The 15,035-nt window shown below is 49.1% G+C and overlaps 1 protein-coding gene across 4 annotated transcripts in view; it reads right to left on the bottom strand.

Moving 5' to 3' along the window:
- Positions 1–15,035, bottom strand: part of ATP9B (ATPase phospholipid transporting 9B (putative)) — a 198,368-nt gene that overhangs the window by 109,510 nt on the left and 73,823 nt on the right. For all 4 annotated transcript variants that reach the window (XM_058677155.1, XM_058677157.1, XM_058677156.1 and 1 more), the window contains one exon: positions 8,637–8,688. In XM_058677155.1, the coding sequence (XP_058533138.1) occupies positions 8,637–8,688 (52 nt within the window). The remainder of the gene's footprint in view (positions 1–8,636; positions 8,689–15,035) is intronic.

Raw genomic sequence — 15,035 nt, forward strand, 5'->3', positions numbered from 1 at the left:
ATGTTGGCAGTCCTGATCTGACTGTAAGCGGCCTCCTTCAGGGCCCAGCGAGGTGGTGAGGACCACAGTACCAGGCTGACCAGAACAGAAGGGCCACGACATGGGGATGGATGACCGCTGCGCTAGACCTCCAGCCAGTGGCTGCTGCGGCCCAGCGGGGAGACAGAAAGCGGAGAGCGGAACATGAAAGGAATCTCCACCTCTGTGGGTGCTCAGTATGTTTCAGGGTGGATTTCTTTTTTTTTAAGATTTATTTACTTTTATTGGAAAGGTAGATTTTACAAAGAAAAGATAGAAAGAAGGAGCTTCCTTCTGCTTGCTCACTCCCCAAGTGGTCTCAACGGCTGGTGCTAAGCCGATCCAACGCCAGGAGCCAGGAGCTTCTTCCAGGTCTCCCACGTGGGCATAGGGTCCCGAGGCTTTGGGCTGTCCTCTACACTTTCCTAGGCCACAAGCAGGGAGTTGGGTGGGAAGTGGAGCATCCAGGACACAAACCCATCCCCATACAGGATCTCAGAACTTGCAAGCAGAAGAGTAGCCAGTTAAGCCATCGTGCCAGCATCTCAGGGTGGGTTTCTTTTCTTTTTTATTTTTTTTAAATTAATTTTTAATAATCTTACTTAGTTGATTAGGGAACAAAGTGTCAAGGGCTACGGGGTGAAAGTGGGTAATACCATTGTTTCCACATCAATATCATTTTTCCCTGTATCTGGGGTCAGGGAAAAAAAACAAAGGGAAAAGCCCCACCCAACCTCCCACCCATCCCAGATCCCCAACGGGAGGCGCGCTCTGAGGGTCCTGCTCATACAGTTCTGATAGTTCATCAGTTCTGGATTGCTGCCAATCTCTCAGTTCCAATCGCAATGAACCCTGTCCAGAATCCGCTGGCTGACAGTCTCTTCATGGTTGGGGTTCTAAGATCAGCAGTTCAGTTGGAGGGATCTCCAAAGAAACTTCGTCTGAGATGATCCCAGGCCTGATTCTTGCGCGAGTTTGCTAGTACAGAGTCCGACACCGTCCGTCACACCAATCAGCTTACGCTCATGTTGGTAGTTGGGATTGCTGGGTTCGTTCTGTTTCCAGCCCTGTCTTCCTCGTGAACCAACGGGTGCTGTAGTCCAGTTCGATCCTGCCCACTTCATACTCGGTCCTCACGCAAACCGGTCGGAGCTGCAGCCTGGTTGGGGCAACTCCCCATAACCCCCACCAGTTTTGCCCCCTACCCTGGTTCCCATGCTTGCCAGTACGCACTGCAGGCTTGTCAAGTCTGTCCCACATCCTGTTTAGCTCTTGCACATGTCAATGGGCACTGAAGCCCAGCTCAACCCAACCAACCTACTATCCAGCCCACACACCTACTGGCAGGTGCCCTTCTGTACAGCCACCCCTGCCCCTGTCCTGGTGTTCGTGCTGTCCAATGAGAGTGGTAGCCCCGAAGGAGGTGCCCACTATTTCCCTTCTAGGCCACACTCACTCCCAGATTATGCACTCTCCAGGTAGTCCTGGCATTTGACTTGACAGAATTAGCTCCAAGTGCCAGCCTCTGCCAGCTAGTACTGCGGCTAGCCCAACCAACCCTCACCCACTCTAGTTTTTGCTTGCACCAGTCGGAACAGTCAGCCCACCGTGGCCCTTCCCTTATCTAGCTCACATGAGGCCCACAATTGTAACAGCCCTGCCTATTCTAATCTGCCCCCATCCCAACTCACGCCTTCCAATGGAAGTAGTTGTCCAGCAGGGGAGCCCACATTCCCCTGTCAGCTTTGCCTCTTCAGGGTGGGTTTCTTACTGTAATATTCATAAGCTAATTTCAGCTCTTTGCCCTATTTGTTTTTATCACTGCAAAATCATATGTTTCAATCATATTTTTGTTTGATACATATTTTATTAAGTTTGAATGTCTTATTTTTAAAGGCTATATTCATTTGAAAGGTAGAGCAAAAGAAAGATCTTTCATCTACTGTCACACCCAAATGGTCACACCAGGCTCACACAGACCCTGTGTGGCTGAAAGCTCCAGGGTCAGGCTCCTGTGCCTGGGAGCCCCCTCTTGCTCCCACTCCCCCATCCTGCACAGTCAAGTGAGCTGAGCCGTTGCCTAACCACACAATCACCTCACCTCACTAACACTCTAAAACAAGCCTGGCAGGTTCAGAAACATGAACTACAGGAACATGGAGAGCTAGGACAAAATCCCACTCACCCGCCTTCTCCATTAAGGATACATCTGAAAGACTTTTGTCTGGTACACACACTTTGAAAAATACTTCTAATTACATTTGAACAAACAGCTCTGAATCACCTGTCAGACGAGGAGGATAGGAACAGCCTACGTGGACTGGCTAACAAGCAGCACCAGACAAATCACAGAGCACATTGGCTCTTTCTCTAAGTACATATGCGTGCATGCACGGGGCCAGTGATACGCACTGTGACACCAGCATCCCCTAAGCGCCCTGAGGGTTCACATCTATGCTCCTCCTCCTCCTCCAATTCAGCTCCCTGCTAACATGCCAAGGACAGCTGCAGCAGATGGCCCAAGGGCCTAGACCTGTGCACCTGTTGGAGACACAAGAGTTCACCTGGGAGTGAACCAGTGCTGAAAGATTTCTCTTTCCTTCATTTACTGTAATTCTGCCTTTCAGATATCAATAAATCTTTAAAAACAAACACATAAATGTGTGCACCTGGCACTGTGGTAGACCACTGCTTGTGACACCAGCATCCCATATGAGTACAGGTTCAAGTCCCGGCTGCTCCACTTGATCCAGCAGCTCCCTGTTGATGCACCTGTGCAAGCAGCAGAGCACGGCCCAAGTCCTTGGTGCCTCTGCACCCATGTGGAAGGCCTGGAAGAAGCTCCTGGCTTCAGAACAACTCAGCTCTGCTCACTGTGATCATTTCAGAGCTCTCTGTCTCAAACACATTAATTAATTTAGAAGAGTATATGTCACCAACAGGAGCTGTAACTGGGGGGCAGGCTGGACCAAGCCAGGCTGAAGCACCCGCTGGTAGACACCAAGGTGAGATGAGAGACAAGCCAGTCGGGGTGAGGGGGGTGGATGCTGAGTCCGTGAGCCCTGGGGGCAGGGGGTCTGGCAGGGCTCGGGCCATCTGGCCGAGGTGCCTTGACCTGGCTGTGAGAGGGGTGCTGTATCCGTGAGCGCTGGTGGGGCCCAGGTCCTGTGCCAGCCTGTGTGATGGGTGCCGGGTCCATGAGCCCTCAGGGAAGGGGGTCTGGTGGGGTCCAGGTCACTTGGCCCAGGTTCTCGGGCCCACATGTGTGGTGGGTGCCAGTTCCATGAGCCTCAGGGGTGGGGTATCTGGCGGGGGATGGGTCACCTGATCCATATCCTTGAGCCTACCCGCCTGGTGGGTGACAGGCCCATGAGCCCCAGGGCTGGGGGACCCAGCAGGACCTGGATCACCTGGCCCAGGTCAATGAGTCCAACTGCATGGTGGGTGTTGGACTCTTGAGTCCCTGGCATGAGGGGTCTGGTGAGTCCTGGGTTGTCTGGCCCAAGTCCTTGGGTCCACCTGCGAGGTGGATGCTAGGTCTGTGAGCCCCAGGAGTGGGGGAGTCCAACAGGGCGTAGGTCACCTGACCCAGGCCCTTGGGTCCACCTGCATGGTGGATACCAAGTCTGTGAGCCCCAGGGATAGGGGTCCGGTGGGGTCCAGGTCGCCTAGCCTGGGTCCACAGGCCCACCTTAGATCTGGTCCTCCTCAGTGTAAAGGATGGAGTGGTGGATGTAAGCCTTGGTGCATATAGAGGATATGATAGCCTACTGGGGCCTGCAAAGGACAGCTGGTACCATAACAGAGAACGGAGAACAGAGTATATGGACTACCCCAGCCAAAGGATGACAACAGATATCTGGGCAAATGGAGACTCTAAGGTTGACTATGTCAGCAATGGACACGGGAAGGGTTTCCTCATCCTTCGATCGGTGCGATCAAGAGCATTTCAGAACTACTGCATCCATCTGGGCAGAACCTGCAAAGCATGTGCCACATCAGGACCACAGGCTGACAGCAGGTGGCCATTCTCCATCCCTGGGTACTGGGATGGTTGGGAGGTTGGGCATGGCTAGAAAGTTTGAAAACAATGATCACACACACTTCTCCCTAACCCTAGATCCTTTACAACTTGACCAACTAGGTAAACTTCATCTAAAATAAAAAAATAAAAAAGACATGTGCATGTATCCTGATTTGAAACACAAACTGAAAACAGGCTAGCTTGCTTTTCTGAATGACGTATAAGACAACAGGTGACACCCTGTCACAGTGTCTCAGGAGCATCTACACTAACACAACAGGTGATACCCTGTCACAGTGTCTCAGTGTCACAGTGAGACCCTGACCCAGTGTCTCAGGATTATCTACATTAAAACTAATACTGGCAACAAGGAAGCATCTTTTCTTCAACAACAACAACAACAACATGCTTCATGTTCAATAATTATATGCTACTTATAAAACGTGGGGGGAGGGAAATGATTTAGCATTATTTTTTCCTAAGTACATTTAAAATTACTAACTTCACTTCAATTGGTGTTTTTAAGGAAAGAAAAGTGAACTGTAGCAAAACCAGAATGATGGAAAACTGCTTCTCCACCCAGTGAGAACTCTGGCAATGCATTTTTTCTTCCAAAGACTGTATTACATACAACTGATGTCAGGTAGCCTTGGTCAAAGTAAATGATCCAATTGGTCTGTTTGTGTCCCATCACAGGTTGCTTGTGGATCCTGACTCTATTTTGCATCACTGACAAGAGGCCACAGGGAAGGAAGTAATTAAGCTCCAATGGTGAGGATGCCTCACAGGAAGGCTGCGCAAGGGCTGGGAGGGGACTGACACCAGCCCTCCTCAACGTGGCAGCTGGCCTAGCTCGGCAGCATGCTGCCTTCAACAGCTCAGCACTCCAAAGAGAGACATCGACTTGGGATTAATCACACCACATCATTGGCCACTAAACTTCATTGTTATATCACTTGTATATGAAATTATGAAGCTGGCAGCAAGACGAACTGCCCCAAAGAGAGGACATGGATGGGTTGAGTGGGGTGTTGTTTAGCTGCCACTCAGCCCACTCCTCAGTGACAGCTCTGCGCTAACATCCATGACACTCAGACCTTTATTGTCACCACTTAGGAGACAAGTGGAAGCGATATCGGCATTTATATGAGATTGATGAAATTAGTTCTAAAGCATTAATTTCTCTTAATACTGCTAAAAGAACTGAGTACACTTAAGAAATATTTGATCTAAATCATGAAACTGATGAAGCAATTGATTAATTGGAATTTAAGCCATCAGTCAGCAGATTCATTGACAGCTCCATTTACATTCTAAACCGTCAGCTCTAGGCCCCACAACCCTAAACATTCATGTGCAGTCAACAGGAAGCCAGAGGCCAGCACCCTCAGCTGCTGTCACTGCCCAGAAGGATAGCGTCCACATTCAGAATGTCTACACTGGATCAAGTGGAAAGACTCCAGTTACGGTTAGGATTTTTACATCCGACACTAAAAAGGAATCACATATCACTGGAAGTGGTGGCAAAAGAACACAAACAAATGTTAAATTTACAGTCTAACAAAAAAGGAGAAAAACTAGGTAATATGAAAATTTGAAAAATTAAATCACAAAAAACAATTTTGAAAGCAAAGAAACCTTGATGGACAATAGTGTTCTGACCAGTGTATAAAGCTTGGATACTGTGGAAGAGCAGCCCAGGGCGCATAGCAACCCCAGCATCTACCTGGGAACGCGCTGTGGGTCACAGCTCCCCACCGATGCACCTGGGAGGGCAGTGGGACGCGGCCCCACATGCCCCACATGCTCCACTGCCACCATGTGAGAGACAAAATGGAGGTAGGGCTCCTGGCTCCTGCCTACTTCAGAAGTGGCTGTCACGGCCATCTAGGGAGGGAACCAGTGGAGAGGAGGTCTCTGTTCCTCCTCTGCATTTCAAATAATAAATACTTGAATAAATCTTTAAATAGAAGAAAAACAGTATGAACTGAAGTCCGGTATCTTAATACGTGAATATGAGTAATCAGTAATTGTTCTAGTGATTTTTTTTAAAGGATTTATTCATTTTATTATAGCCAGATATACACAGAGGAGGAGAGACAGAGAGGAAGATCTTCCATCCGATGATTCACTCCCCAAGTGAGCCCCAACGGGCCGGTGCGCGCCAATCCGAAGCCGGGAACCTGGAGCCTCTTCCAGGTCTCCCACGCGGGTGCAGTGTCCCAATGCATTGGGCCGTCCTCAACTGCTTTCCCAGGCCACAAGCAGGGAGCTGGATGGGAAGTGGAGCTGCCGGGATTAGAACCGGCGCCCATATGGGATCCCGGGGCTTTCAAGGCGAGGATTTTAGCCGCTAGGCCACGCCGCCCATTGTTCTAGTGATTTAAAATTAAATGAAAAAATAAAACTAAGGACTGTAAGAAAATTAAGTTAAAGCAGACAACACTTAAGCCCAAATTCCATGTTACTGTTTAGCAATATTGAAACAATCCAAAATCGCATATTCACTTATTTCAGATGCATTTTGGGGGGAACAAGGTGTAAATTCTTAAGATTCTCACAGGGATCCATGGCCCTCAGACTAGTGAATGACCTAGATCAGAAAGTAATTCTCACAAAACAGACCTCACAGCAAACCTAGAGACTGTGCACAGCAGGACTGCCTTGGGTATGGCCTTCACCAACAGTCAGCACCCAGTCAGCACCACAGACAGCACCTTGAGGGCCCAGGGCTCTAACACACCGTTCCTGCTTGGTTGGCTAGCCTACCCTGGCACAGTGAGGACATGATGAAAACGGCTGAGCTGACACATTGCCCAGACAGCTGTAAGTCAAAATCTTCCATGAGGTGTTTGTGTCCACCATCTTCACTCACCTCCTCTGGAAAAGTGGACATTTTCCACCTCTCCACTGTCTGCCCTGGTCACAATCATATCCCTGTGTGCCAGAATGCTCACCCAAAACCATTTCCATATTTAGGATAGTGGTTTTAACCCCACATACTTTCCCCTAAAATCATTAAAAGGGTACCTCTCAGATGCAAGCATTTTATTATAAATAAAGAACACACGCAGGGAGCAGGTCAGTGGCATCAAAACCTCCACAGCTTGACTTCTCCGTATCTGCATGAGAGTATGTATCAGAAGCCTAACAACTGAGCAGGCCTGCAGTGATTCCAGCAGCATTTCTTCAAGAACAATATTAAATTCAGCTAACAATGTGTTCATTACAATCCCTGGGGCAACAACTAATGAAGTAATACATACTGATAGAACTGACAGGAATTAAAACAGTATACTAGAAAATACTGGTTTAAAACAAAAGAAGGCAGTAAGAAAGTAACAGAGACACACATATCAAATATCCTAAGAAGCGTAGCAAGCACAGCGACAGAGCTCCCTCCCTTGAATACTGCCTTACTAAATCCGAAGGCCGACACACAGTGAGCCATGTCTCCTATCCCCACCAGGTCTCCAGGGGTCACCACCCCGATGACAATGGCAGCCATGGAAGACGCAGTCCAAGGCTTCCCAGCCAGAGCACAAAGGGCACACAGCCTAAGAAGGCCCGGGACAGCACCTGACACCCAATATTCACTTCACCCAGAGCAAGTGGACCTGGGCTGGAGCCTCCAAAGCGGATCATTTGCACAGTCACCTGTCAGGAGGATGCCATGTGCATACCTCTCACCAGATGGCAATGGGCTTGGAGGACCAGCGGTCCCCTCTGTGGCACAGGCTTACGGGTCAGGAGGAGGGATGCTCCCTCTTTCTCAAAGAGGATATAGGAGCATTACTCCTCAAAAATGGAGGAAAAATTAAATAAGGGCTCCTGAAATCTAACTTACTCCATTATGGGACATTCACACTAAAATGTTCATAGACCAGGATGTGCTGAGCTTCCTGTACGGCACGCTCATTCACCCATCAAGGCAGAACAAGCTGTGCACGGTCTGCAGTTTTCAGCCTCACCCAGTGATGTGGAAGACACAGCCATAGGCCAGGGCACTGGGGACCTGTAGGAGACCCGCCCGGGCGCTTCTTGGTTCCCACCACAGCTTCTCAACTTCACCGCGTGGCAGCCCCACCTCCTTCCCTCTCAATACCCACCACTCTGGAAAGCTCACAGTAACATCAGCGTTTTGTGAAGTCCACGTCTACTGACCTAAAACAAAATCCTTTGAGCCCTCCAACACAGCCACAACGTGCCTTCTCACCGTAACAGAACCTACCTATGAAGTCTTGCCCCTTTTGTACACCAAGCAACTCCAGCTGGAGTTTGCAGAGTTGATGAATCCAAGTGCAATGCAGAAGGGCAAACAAATTCTAAGCCACATAATCATTTATGCACTTGGATTTCAGTGGTCATCTGTGAATGGAAGCTCTTACTGGGTGAGTGGGTTAGCAAGATTATTTCAAAGCACATATATGGTGAAGTCATCTTTTTAAATATCAACAATGAAATGTGATCCAGAAACTAATACCTCAAAATATAATCATTGAAAGACAATCATAAATTTTATTTTACCTTTTAAAATGAAAATTAACAAATTACCAAATCATCAGCAATGTAAAGCAGTGAGTAAGTAAAGTACCTGCTTTTTCTGAAGTCCTAAGGAACACCATATCTGACGGGATTCTTTGGTTCTGCAGAGAACAAAACAAAACGGTAACTGTCTACACGCAGGCTTACGTTCTGACACAATTCTAAACAACTGGAGAAAAAAAGGAAAAACTCAAAGGTATTACATGGACAAAAGCTCTCACAAGTCAACAATCATAACCCTAACCCATTATTGCTAATAATTCCATCAACTGTGCAAAATCTATCAACCTAGAGAAAAAACTGTGTACCTACAACAGCAATATTTCAAATACTTTCATGAATTATGTGTATTTTGAGGGACCTAAGTAGACACTTAACTTAGGAAGAAAATGAGAAAAATGGATCACTTCTCAGCTGGGACAGCAGTATTCCTTTCTGACACTAACAAGAATGAACAGGGGAGACCCACAGACCACTCAAGCCAAGGAAGAAACCTCGGTGGAAGTTAGCAACACAATCATGACACACTGAAATGAGTGGAAAAGTCAGTCAGGAAAACATACACAGCTAAACAAAGAGGAAGAGACAGACATTTTAGAATGGGGCTGGCAGGGGCGGGGGGATGGAGGAATAACCAATGAACTCAACAGAAAGCACAGGATAGAAACAATGTGAAAGCAAAAATGAATGACAGAAAACACACACACCTCAGTACACACATGAACACCAATACCCATACAGACACGATCACACACATGTGCAGACAAGCATACACACACACATGCATACATGAATACATTTCCTTCAGTAGTTAGAAAAGTAGCAGAACTAGAACAAACATAATAAAGATGAGTATGAGGAATACAGGCAAAGCTGAGGCCTGCGAGGCCAGGCTCCCATATGGGTGCCCGTTCATGTCTGACCCTCCATGTCCAGGCCAGCTCTTGGCTGATGGCCTGGGAACAGCAGCACTTGTCCCGAGGGCTTGGGTCCCTGATACCCAAATAGCAGCCCCAGATAGAACTCCTGGCTCCTGGTTCTGGCCTGGGCATTGTGGACGCTTGGGGAGTAAACCACAGATTTCTCACCACGTCTCTCCCTCTCAAATACACGAATTACATAAAACACAAACACACTTAAGGCTCAGAAGTTAGAATGTACAGCATTTACAGAAGCCAAAGCTCATAAACTGATCAATGCATTGAACATAAGCCAAAATAACCCTTTGAGTGCTTTGGACAGCAAGGGCAGTTTTCCTCATGCATACAGGGAAGCGCAAAGGCCGAGAGGACCACAACTGACTCCACACCTATCAGAAGTGGCAACCCAGACCCTCGGGACAAGGCAGAACCCCAGCATCCACATGCAAGAGATGGCTCTGTGGATCACTAAGCGAGGGTCTCCCCAGTGACACAGATGATAGACTGGGGCCCCTTAGGGCTGTGGAGCAATGGTGCCAGGGCTGTAGCAACTTCAATCTCAACTCCAAACAGAAATGTCAGAATATGGGGCCCGGCGGCGTGGCCTAGTGGCTGAAGTCCTCGTCTTGAACGCGCCGGGATCCCATATGGGCACCGATTCTAATCCCGGCAGCTCCACTTCCCATCCAGCTCCCTGCTTGTGGCCTGGGAAAGCAGTCGAGGACGGCCCAAGGATTTGGGACCCTGCACCCGCGTGGGAGACCTGGAAGAGGTTCCTGGCTCCTGGCTTCGGATCGGCGCGCATCAGCTTGTTGCGGCTCACTTGGGGAGTGAATCATCGGACAGAAGATCTTCCTCTCTGTCTCTCCTCCTCTCTGTATATCTGACTTTGTAATAAAAATAAATCTTTAAAAAAAAATGTCAGAATAACCCACCTGACAGATGATATGGAAGTTTTCATATGCATGGACCTGCCTTGTCATTCATCAAACACTGTGAGAATATTTCCATGACTTTTCGGTAGGGAAGAATTTCTGAAGAAAGATCACCACCAACATACATACATACATACCCATAAGAGCATACTCCACCAACATCCTGTTCAACCACGCCTCCCAGCAGGCAAAGCAAGGACACGGCAGATCTAACACAGGAGTTGGAGCCAGGGGATAGAACAGCCACACGCAGAAAATCATGTGAAAATGTCCAACTGATTAGACTTTATACAAACACACTGGGATCACAGCTATCACACACTCACTTCAGAAAGGCGCCATGTGCTGTTCACGGGGTCACTTCCTCAAAGACCCCTGCATAATCTATTGCAGTGGACACACTCCAGTGCCACACCCAGCTGTCCACTAGCTGCTAGGGGCACAGGCAGTGAAAGGCAGGCACCACTTGTAAGGGGCACAGCCCAGGAGCATCCCAAAAAAATGCACCGAGAGCCGAACGCCTGGGAAGACACAGAAAGAGCAGCAAGAGGAATGGGGGACGGTTGGAGCAGCAATGCGGAGGAATCTCAGCAGGACTGGCCCAAACACCACCCGCCCCACGACTCCAAGTGCTCCGACCAAAACCAACTAGCCCCGCGTTCTAGGCCTGAGTTATGAACTCTCACGTACACCAGCTCCATACCGTCTCGATTGCCACAGCTTTGTGTTAAGGTCTGAAACAGAGACGCTGAGCACTCCAAGCCGCACTGGCTGTTCAGTGTCCCCCCATTTCCATGTCAACTGAGGTGCCACGGGGAGACCAGCTCAGCGAGTACTGCTATCCTGACACCATCTCACAGCACCTCAGGACTTCCTTAACATCTCCACAACCCTCCATACTTTGCTCTTTTGTTACATTTACTCTTAAGAATTTCATTCCTCTTGATGAAATCACAGGTGGGATTTCTCTCGGTTTCATTTCCACACTATTGTTCTTCATTCCCTTACTCTGTCTTCTGGAGGCACTTTCTCCTTCAGCAGCCCTGTGTTCTCTGCCACACAGAGCCATTTCTTTGATCAGTCCCCCGTTCATGACATCTGAACTATTTCTGGTTTCTAGCTACTGGGAATAATGCAGATGTAACATTCCCATAATAAAAAATGCATCTGTACCAATACGAACGAACGTTTCTTCAACAACGATGCACCTTCAACTGATGCGTCACATGACAGCTACACGTTTACTCTCTTTAAGAGAGTTTGTGGGAGTTGGCCATGTGGTGTGACAGGTTGAGCTGCTGACTGCAACACTGGAGTCATGGTCCCAGTCCTGACCCAGCTCCCTGGGAAGGACAGGGAGGATGTCCCCAGCAGCTGGGTCCCAGACCCCCACCAGGGAGACAGGCACGGACTTCCCAGCTCCTTAGCCTAGCCTGACCCAATGTCCTGCGTAAGGGCCATTTGCCAAATGAATAAGCAAATGAATCTCCATCAATTTACTTTCAAATAAACATATAACATCCAATACCAGGGCCCGGCGGCGTGGCCTAGCAGCTAAAGTCCTCGCCTTGGACCCCCCGGGATCCCATATGGGCGCCGGTTCTAATCCCGGCAGCTCCACTTCCCATCCAGCTCCCTGCTTGTGGCCTGGGAAAGCAGTCGAGGACGGCCCAATGCATTGGGACACTGCACGCATGTGGGAGACCCGGAAGAGGTTCCTGGTTCCCGGCTTCGGATCGGCGCGCACCGGCCCGTTGCGGCTCACTTGGGGAGTGAATCATCGGATGGAAGATCTTCCTCTCTATCTCTCCTCCTCTCTGTATATCCGGCTTTCCAATAATAATAAAATCTTAAAAAAAAAAAAAAATCCAATACCAAACCGTTTTTATGGAATAAGCACACCATTTGATCTAAGACAAGCATGTGAGCCTCCCCGCATACGATCTACCTGCACACTGTCACCATTCTACACCTATGCACGCCGTCATGCTTGTCTAACAACAACACTCACCCTCCACCTGTGCACACCTTGATGCTTGTCTAACAACACTCACCCTCCACCTACGCGCACCTTGATGCCTGTCTAATAACACTCACCCTCCACCTGTGCACCTTGATGCTTGTCTAATAACACTCACCCTCCACCTGTGCACACCTTGATGCTTGTCTAATAACACTCACCCTCCACCTGTGCACACCTTGATGCTTGTCTAATAACACTCACCCTCCACCTGTGCACCTTGATGCCTGTCTAATAACACTCACCCTCCACCTGTGCACCTTGATGCCTGTCTAATAACACTCACCCCCCACCTGTGCACCTTGATGCCTGTCTAATAACACTCACCCTCCACCTGTGCACCTTGATGCTTGTCTAATAACACTCACCCTCCACCTGCACACACCTTGATGCCTAATAACACTCACCCCCCACCTGTGCACCTTGATGCCTGTCTAATAACACTCACCCTCCACCTGTGCACCTTGATGCCTGTCTAATAACACTCACCCTCCACCTGTGCACCTTGATGCCTGTTTAATAACACTCACCCTCCACCTGTGCACCTTGATGCTTGTCTAATAACACTCACCCCCCACCTGTGCACCTTGATGCTTGTCTAATAACACTCACCCTCCACCTGTGCACCTTGATGCTTGTCTAATAACACTCACCCCCCACCTGCACACACCTTGATGCCTGTCTAATAACACTCACCCTCCACCTGTGCACCTTGATGCCTGTCTAATAACACTCACCCTCCACCTGTGCACCTTGATGCCTGTCTAATAACACTCACCCCCCACCTGTGCACCTTGATGCCTGTCTAATAACACTCACCCTCCACCTGTGCACCTTGATGCTTGTCTAATAACACTCACCCCCCACCTGTGCACCTTGATGCTTGTCTAATAACACTCACCCTCCACCTGTGCACCTTGATGCTTGTCTAATAACACTCACCACCCACCTGCACACACCTTGATGCCTGTCTAATAACACTCACCCTCCACCTGTGCACCTTGATGCCTGTCTAATAACACCCCCCACCTGTGCACCTTGATGCTTGTCTAATAACACTCACCCTCCACCTGTGCACCTTGATGCCTGTCTAATAACACTCACCCCCCACCTGTGCACCTTGATGCTTGTCTAATAACACTCACCCTCCACCTGCACACACCTTGATGCTTGTCTAATAACACTCACCCTCCACCTGTGCACCTTGATGCCTGTCTAATAACACTCACCCTCCACCTGTGCACCTTGATGCTTGTCTAATAACACTCACCCTCCACCTGTGCACCCTGATGCTTGTCTAATAACACTCACCCTCCACCTGCACACACCTTGATGCCTGTCTAATAACACTCACCCTCCACCAGCACACACCTTGATGCTTGTCTAATAACAATCACCCTCCACCTGTGCACCTTGATGCTTGTCTAATAACACTCACCCTCCACCTGCACACACCTTGATGTCTGTCTAATAACACTCACCCTCCACCTGCACACACCTTGATGCCTGTCTAATAACACTCACCCCCCACCTGTGCACCTTGATGCCTGTCTAATAACACTCACCCTCCACCTGTGCACCTTGATGCCTGTCTAATAACACTCACCCTCCACCTGTGCACCTTGATGCTTGTCTAATAACACTCACCCTCCACCTGTGCACCTTGATGCTTGTCTAATAACACTCGCCCTCCACCTGTGCACCTTGATGCCTGTCTAATAACACTCACCCTCCACCTGTGCACCTTGATGCCTGTCTAAAAACACTCACCCTCCACCTGTGCACCTTGATGCCTGTCTAATAACACTCACCCCCCACCTGTGCACCTTGATGCTTGTCTAATAACACTCACCCTCCACCTGCACACACCTTGATGCTTGTCTAATAACACTCACCCTCCACCTGTGCACCTTGATGCCTGTCTAATAACACTCACCCTCCACCTGTGCACCTTGATGCTTGTCTAATAACACTCACCCTCCACCTGTGCACCTTGATGCTTGTCTAATAACACTCACCCTCCACCTGCACACACCTTGATGCCTGTCTAATAACACTCACCCTCCACCTGCACACACCTTGATGCTTGTCTAATAACACTCACCCTCCACCTGTGCACCTTGATGCTTGTCTAATAACACTCACCCTCCACCTGCACACACCTTGATGCCTGTCTAATAACACTCACCCTCCACCTGCACACACCTTGATGCCTGTCTAATAACACTCACCCCCCACCTGTGCACCTTGATGCCTGTCTAGTAACACTCACCCTCCACCTGTGCACCTTGATGCCTGTCTAATAACACTCGCCCTCCACCTGTGCACCTTGATGCTTGTCTAATAACACTCGCCCTCCACCTGTGCACCTTGATGCTTGTCTAATAACACTCGCCCCCCACCTGTGCACCTTGATGCTTGTCTAATAACACTCGCCCTCCACCTGTGCACCTTGATGCCTGTCTAATAACACTCACCCTCCACCTGTGCACCTTGATGCCTGTCTAATAACACTCGCCCCCCACCTGTGCACCTTGATGCCTGTCTAATAACACTCGCCCTCCACCTGTGCA

This window comes from Ochotona princeps, chromosome 18 (genome assembly GCF_030435755.1).
Source record: "Ochotona princeps isolate mOchPri1 chromosome 18, mOchPri1.hap1, whole genome shotgun sequence".
In the NCBI taxonomy this organism is placed as follows: domain Eukaryota; kingdom Metazoa; phylum Chordata; class Mammalia; order Lagomorpha; family Ochotonidae; genus Ochotona; species Ochotona princeps.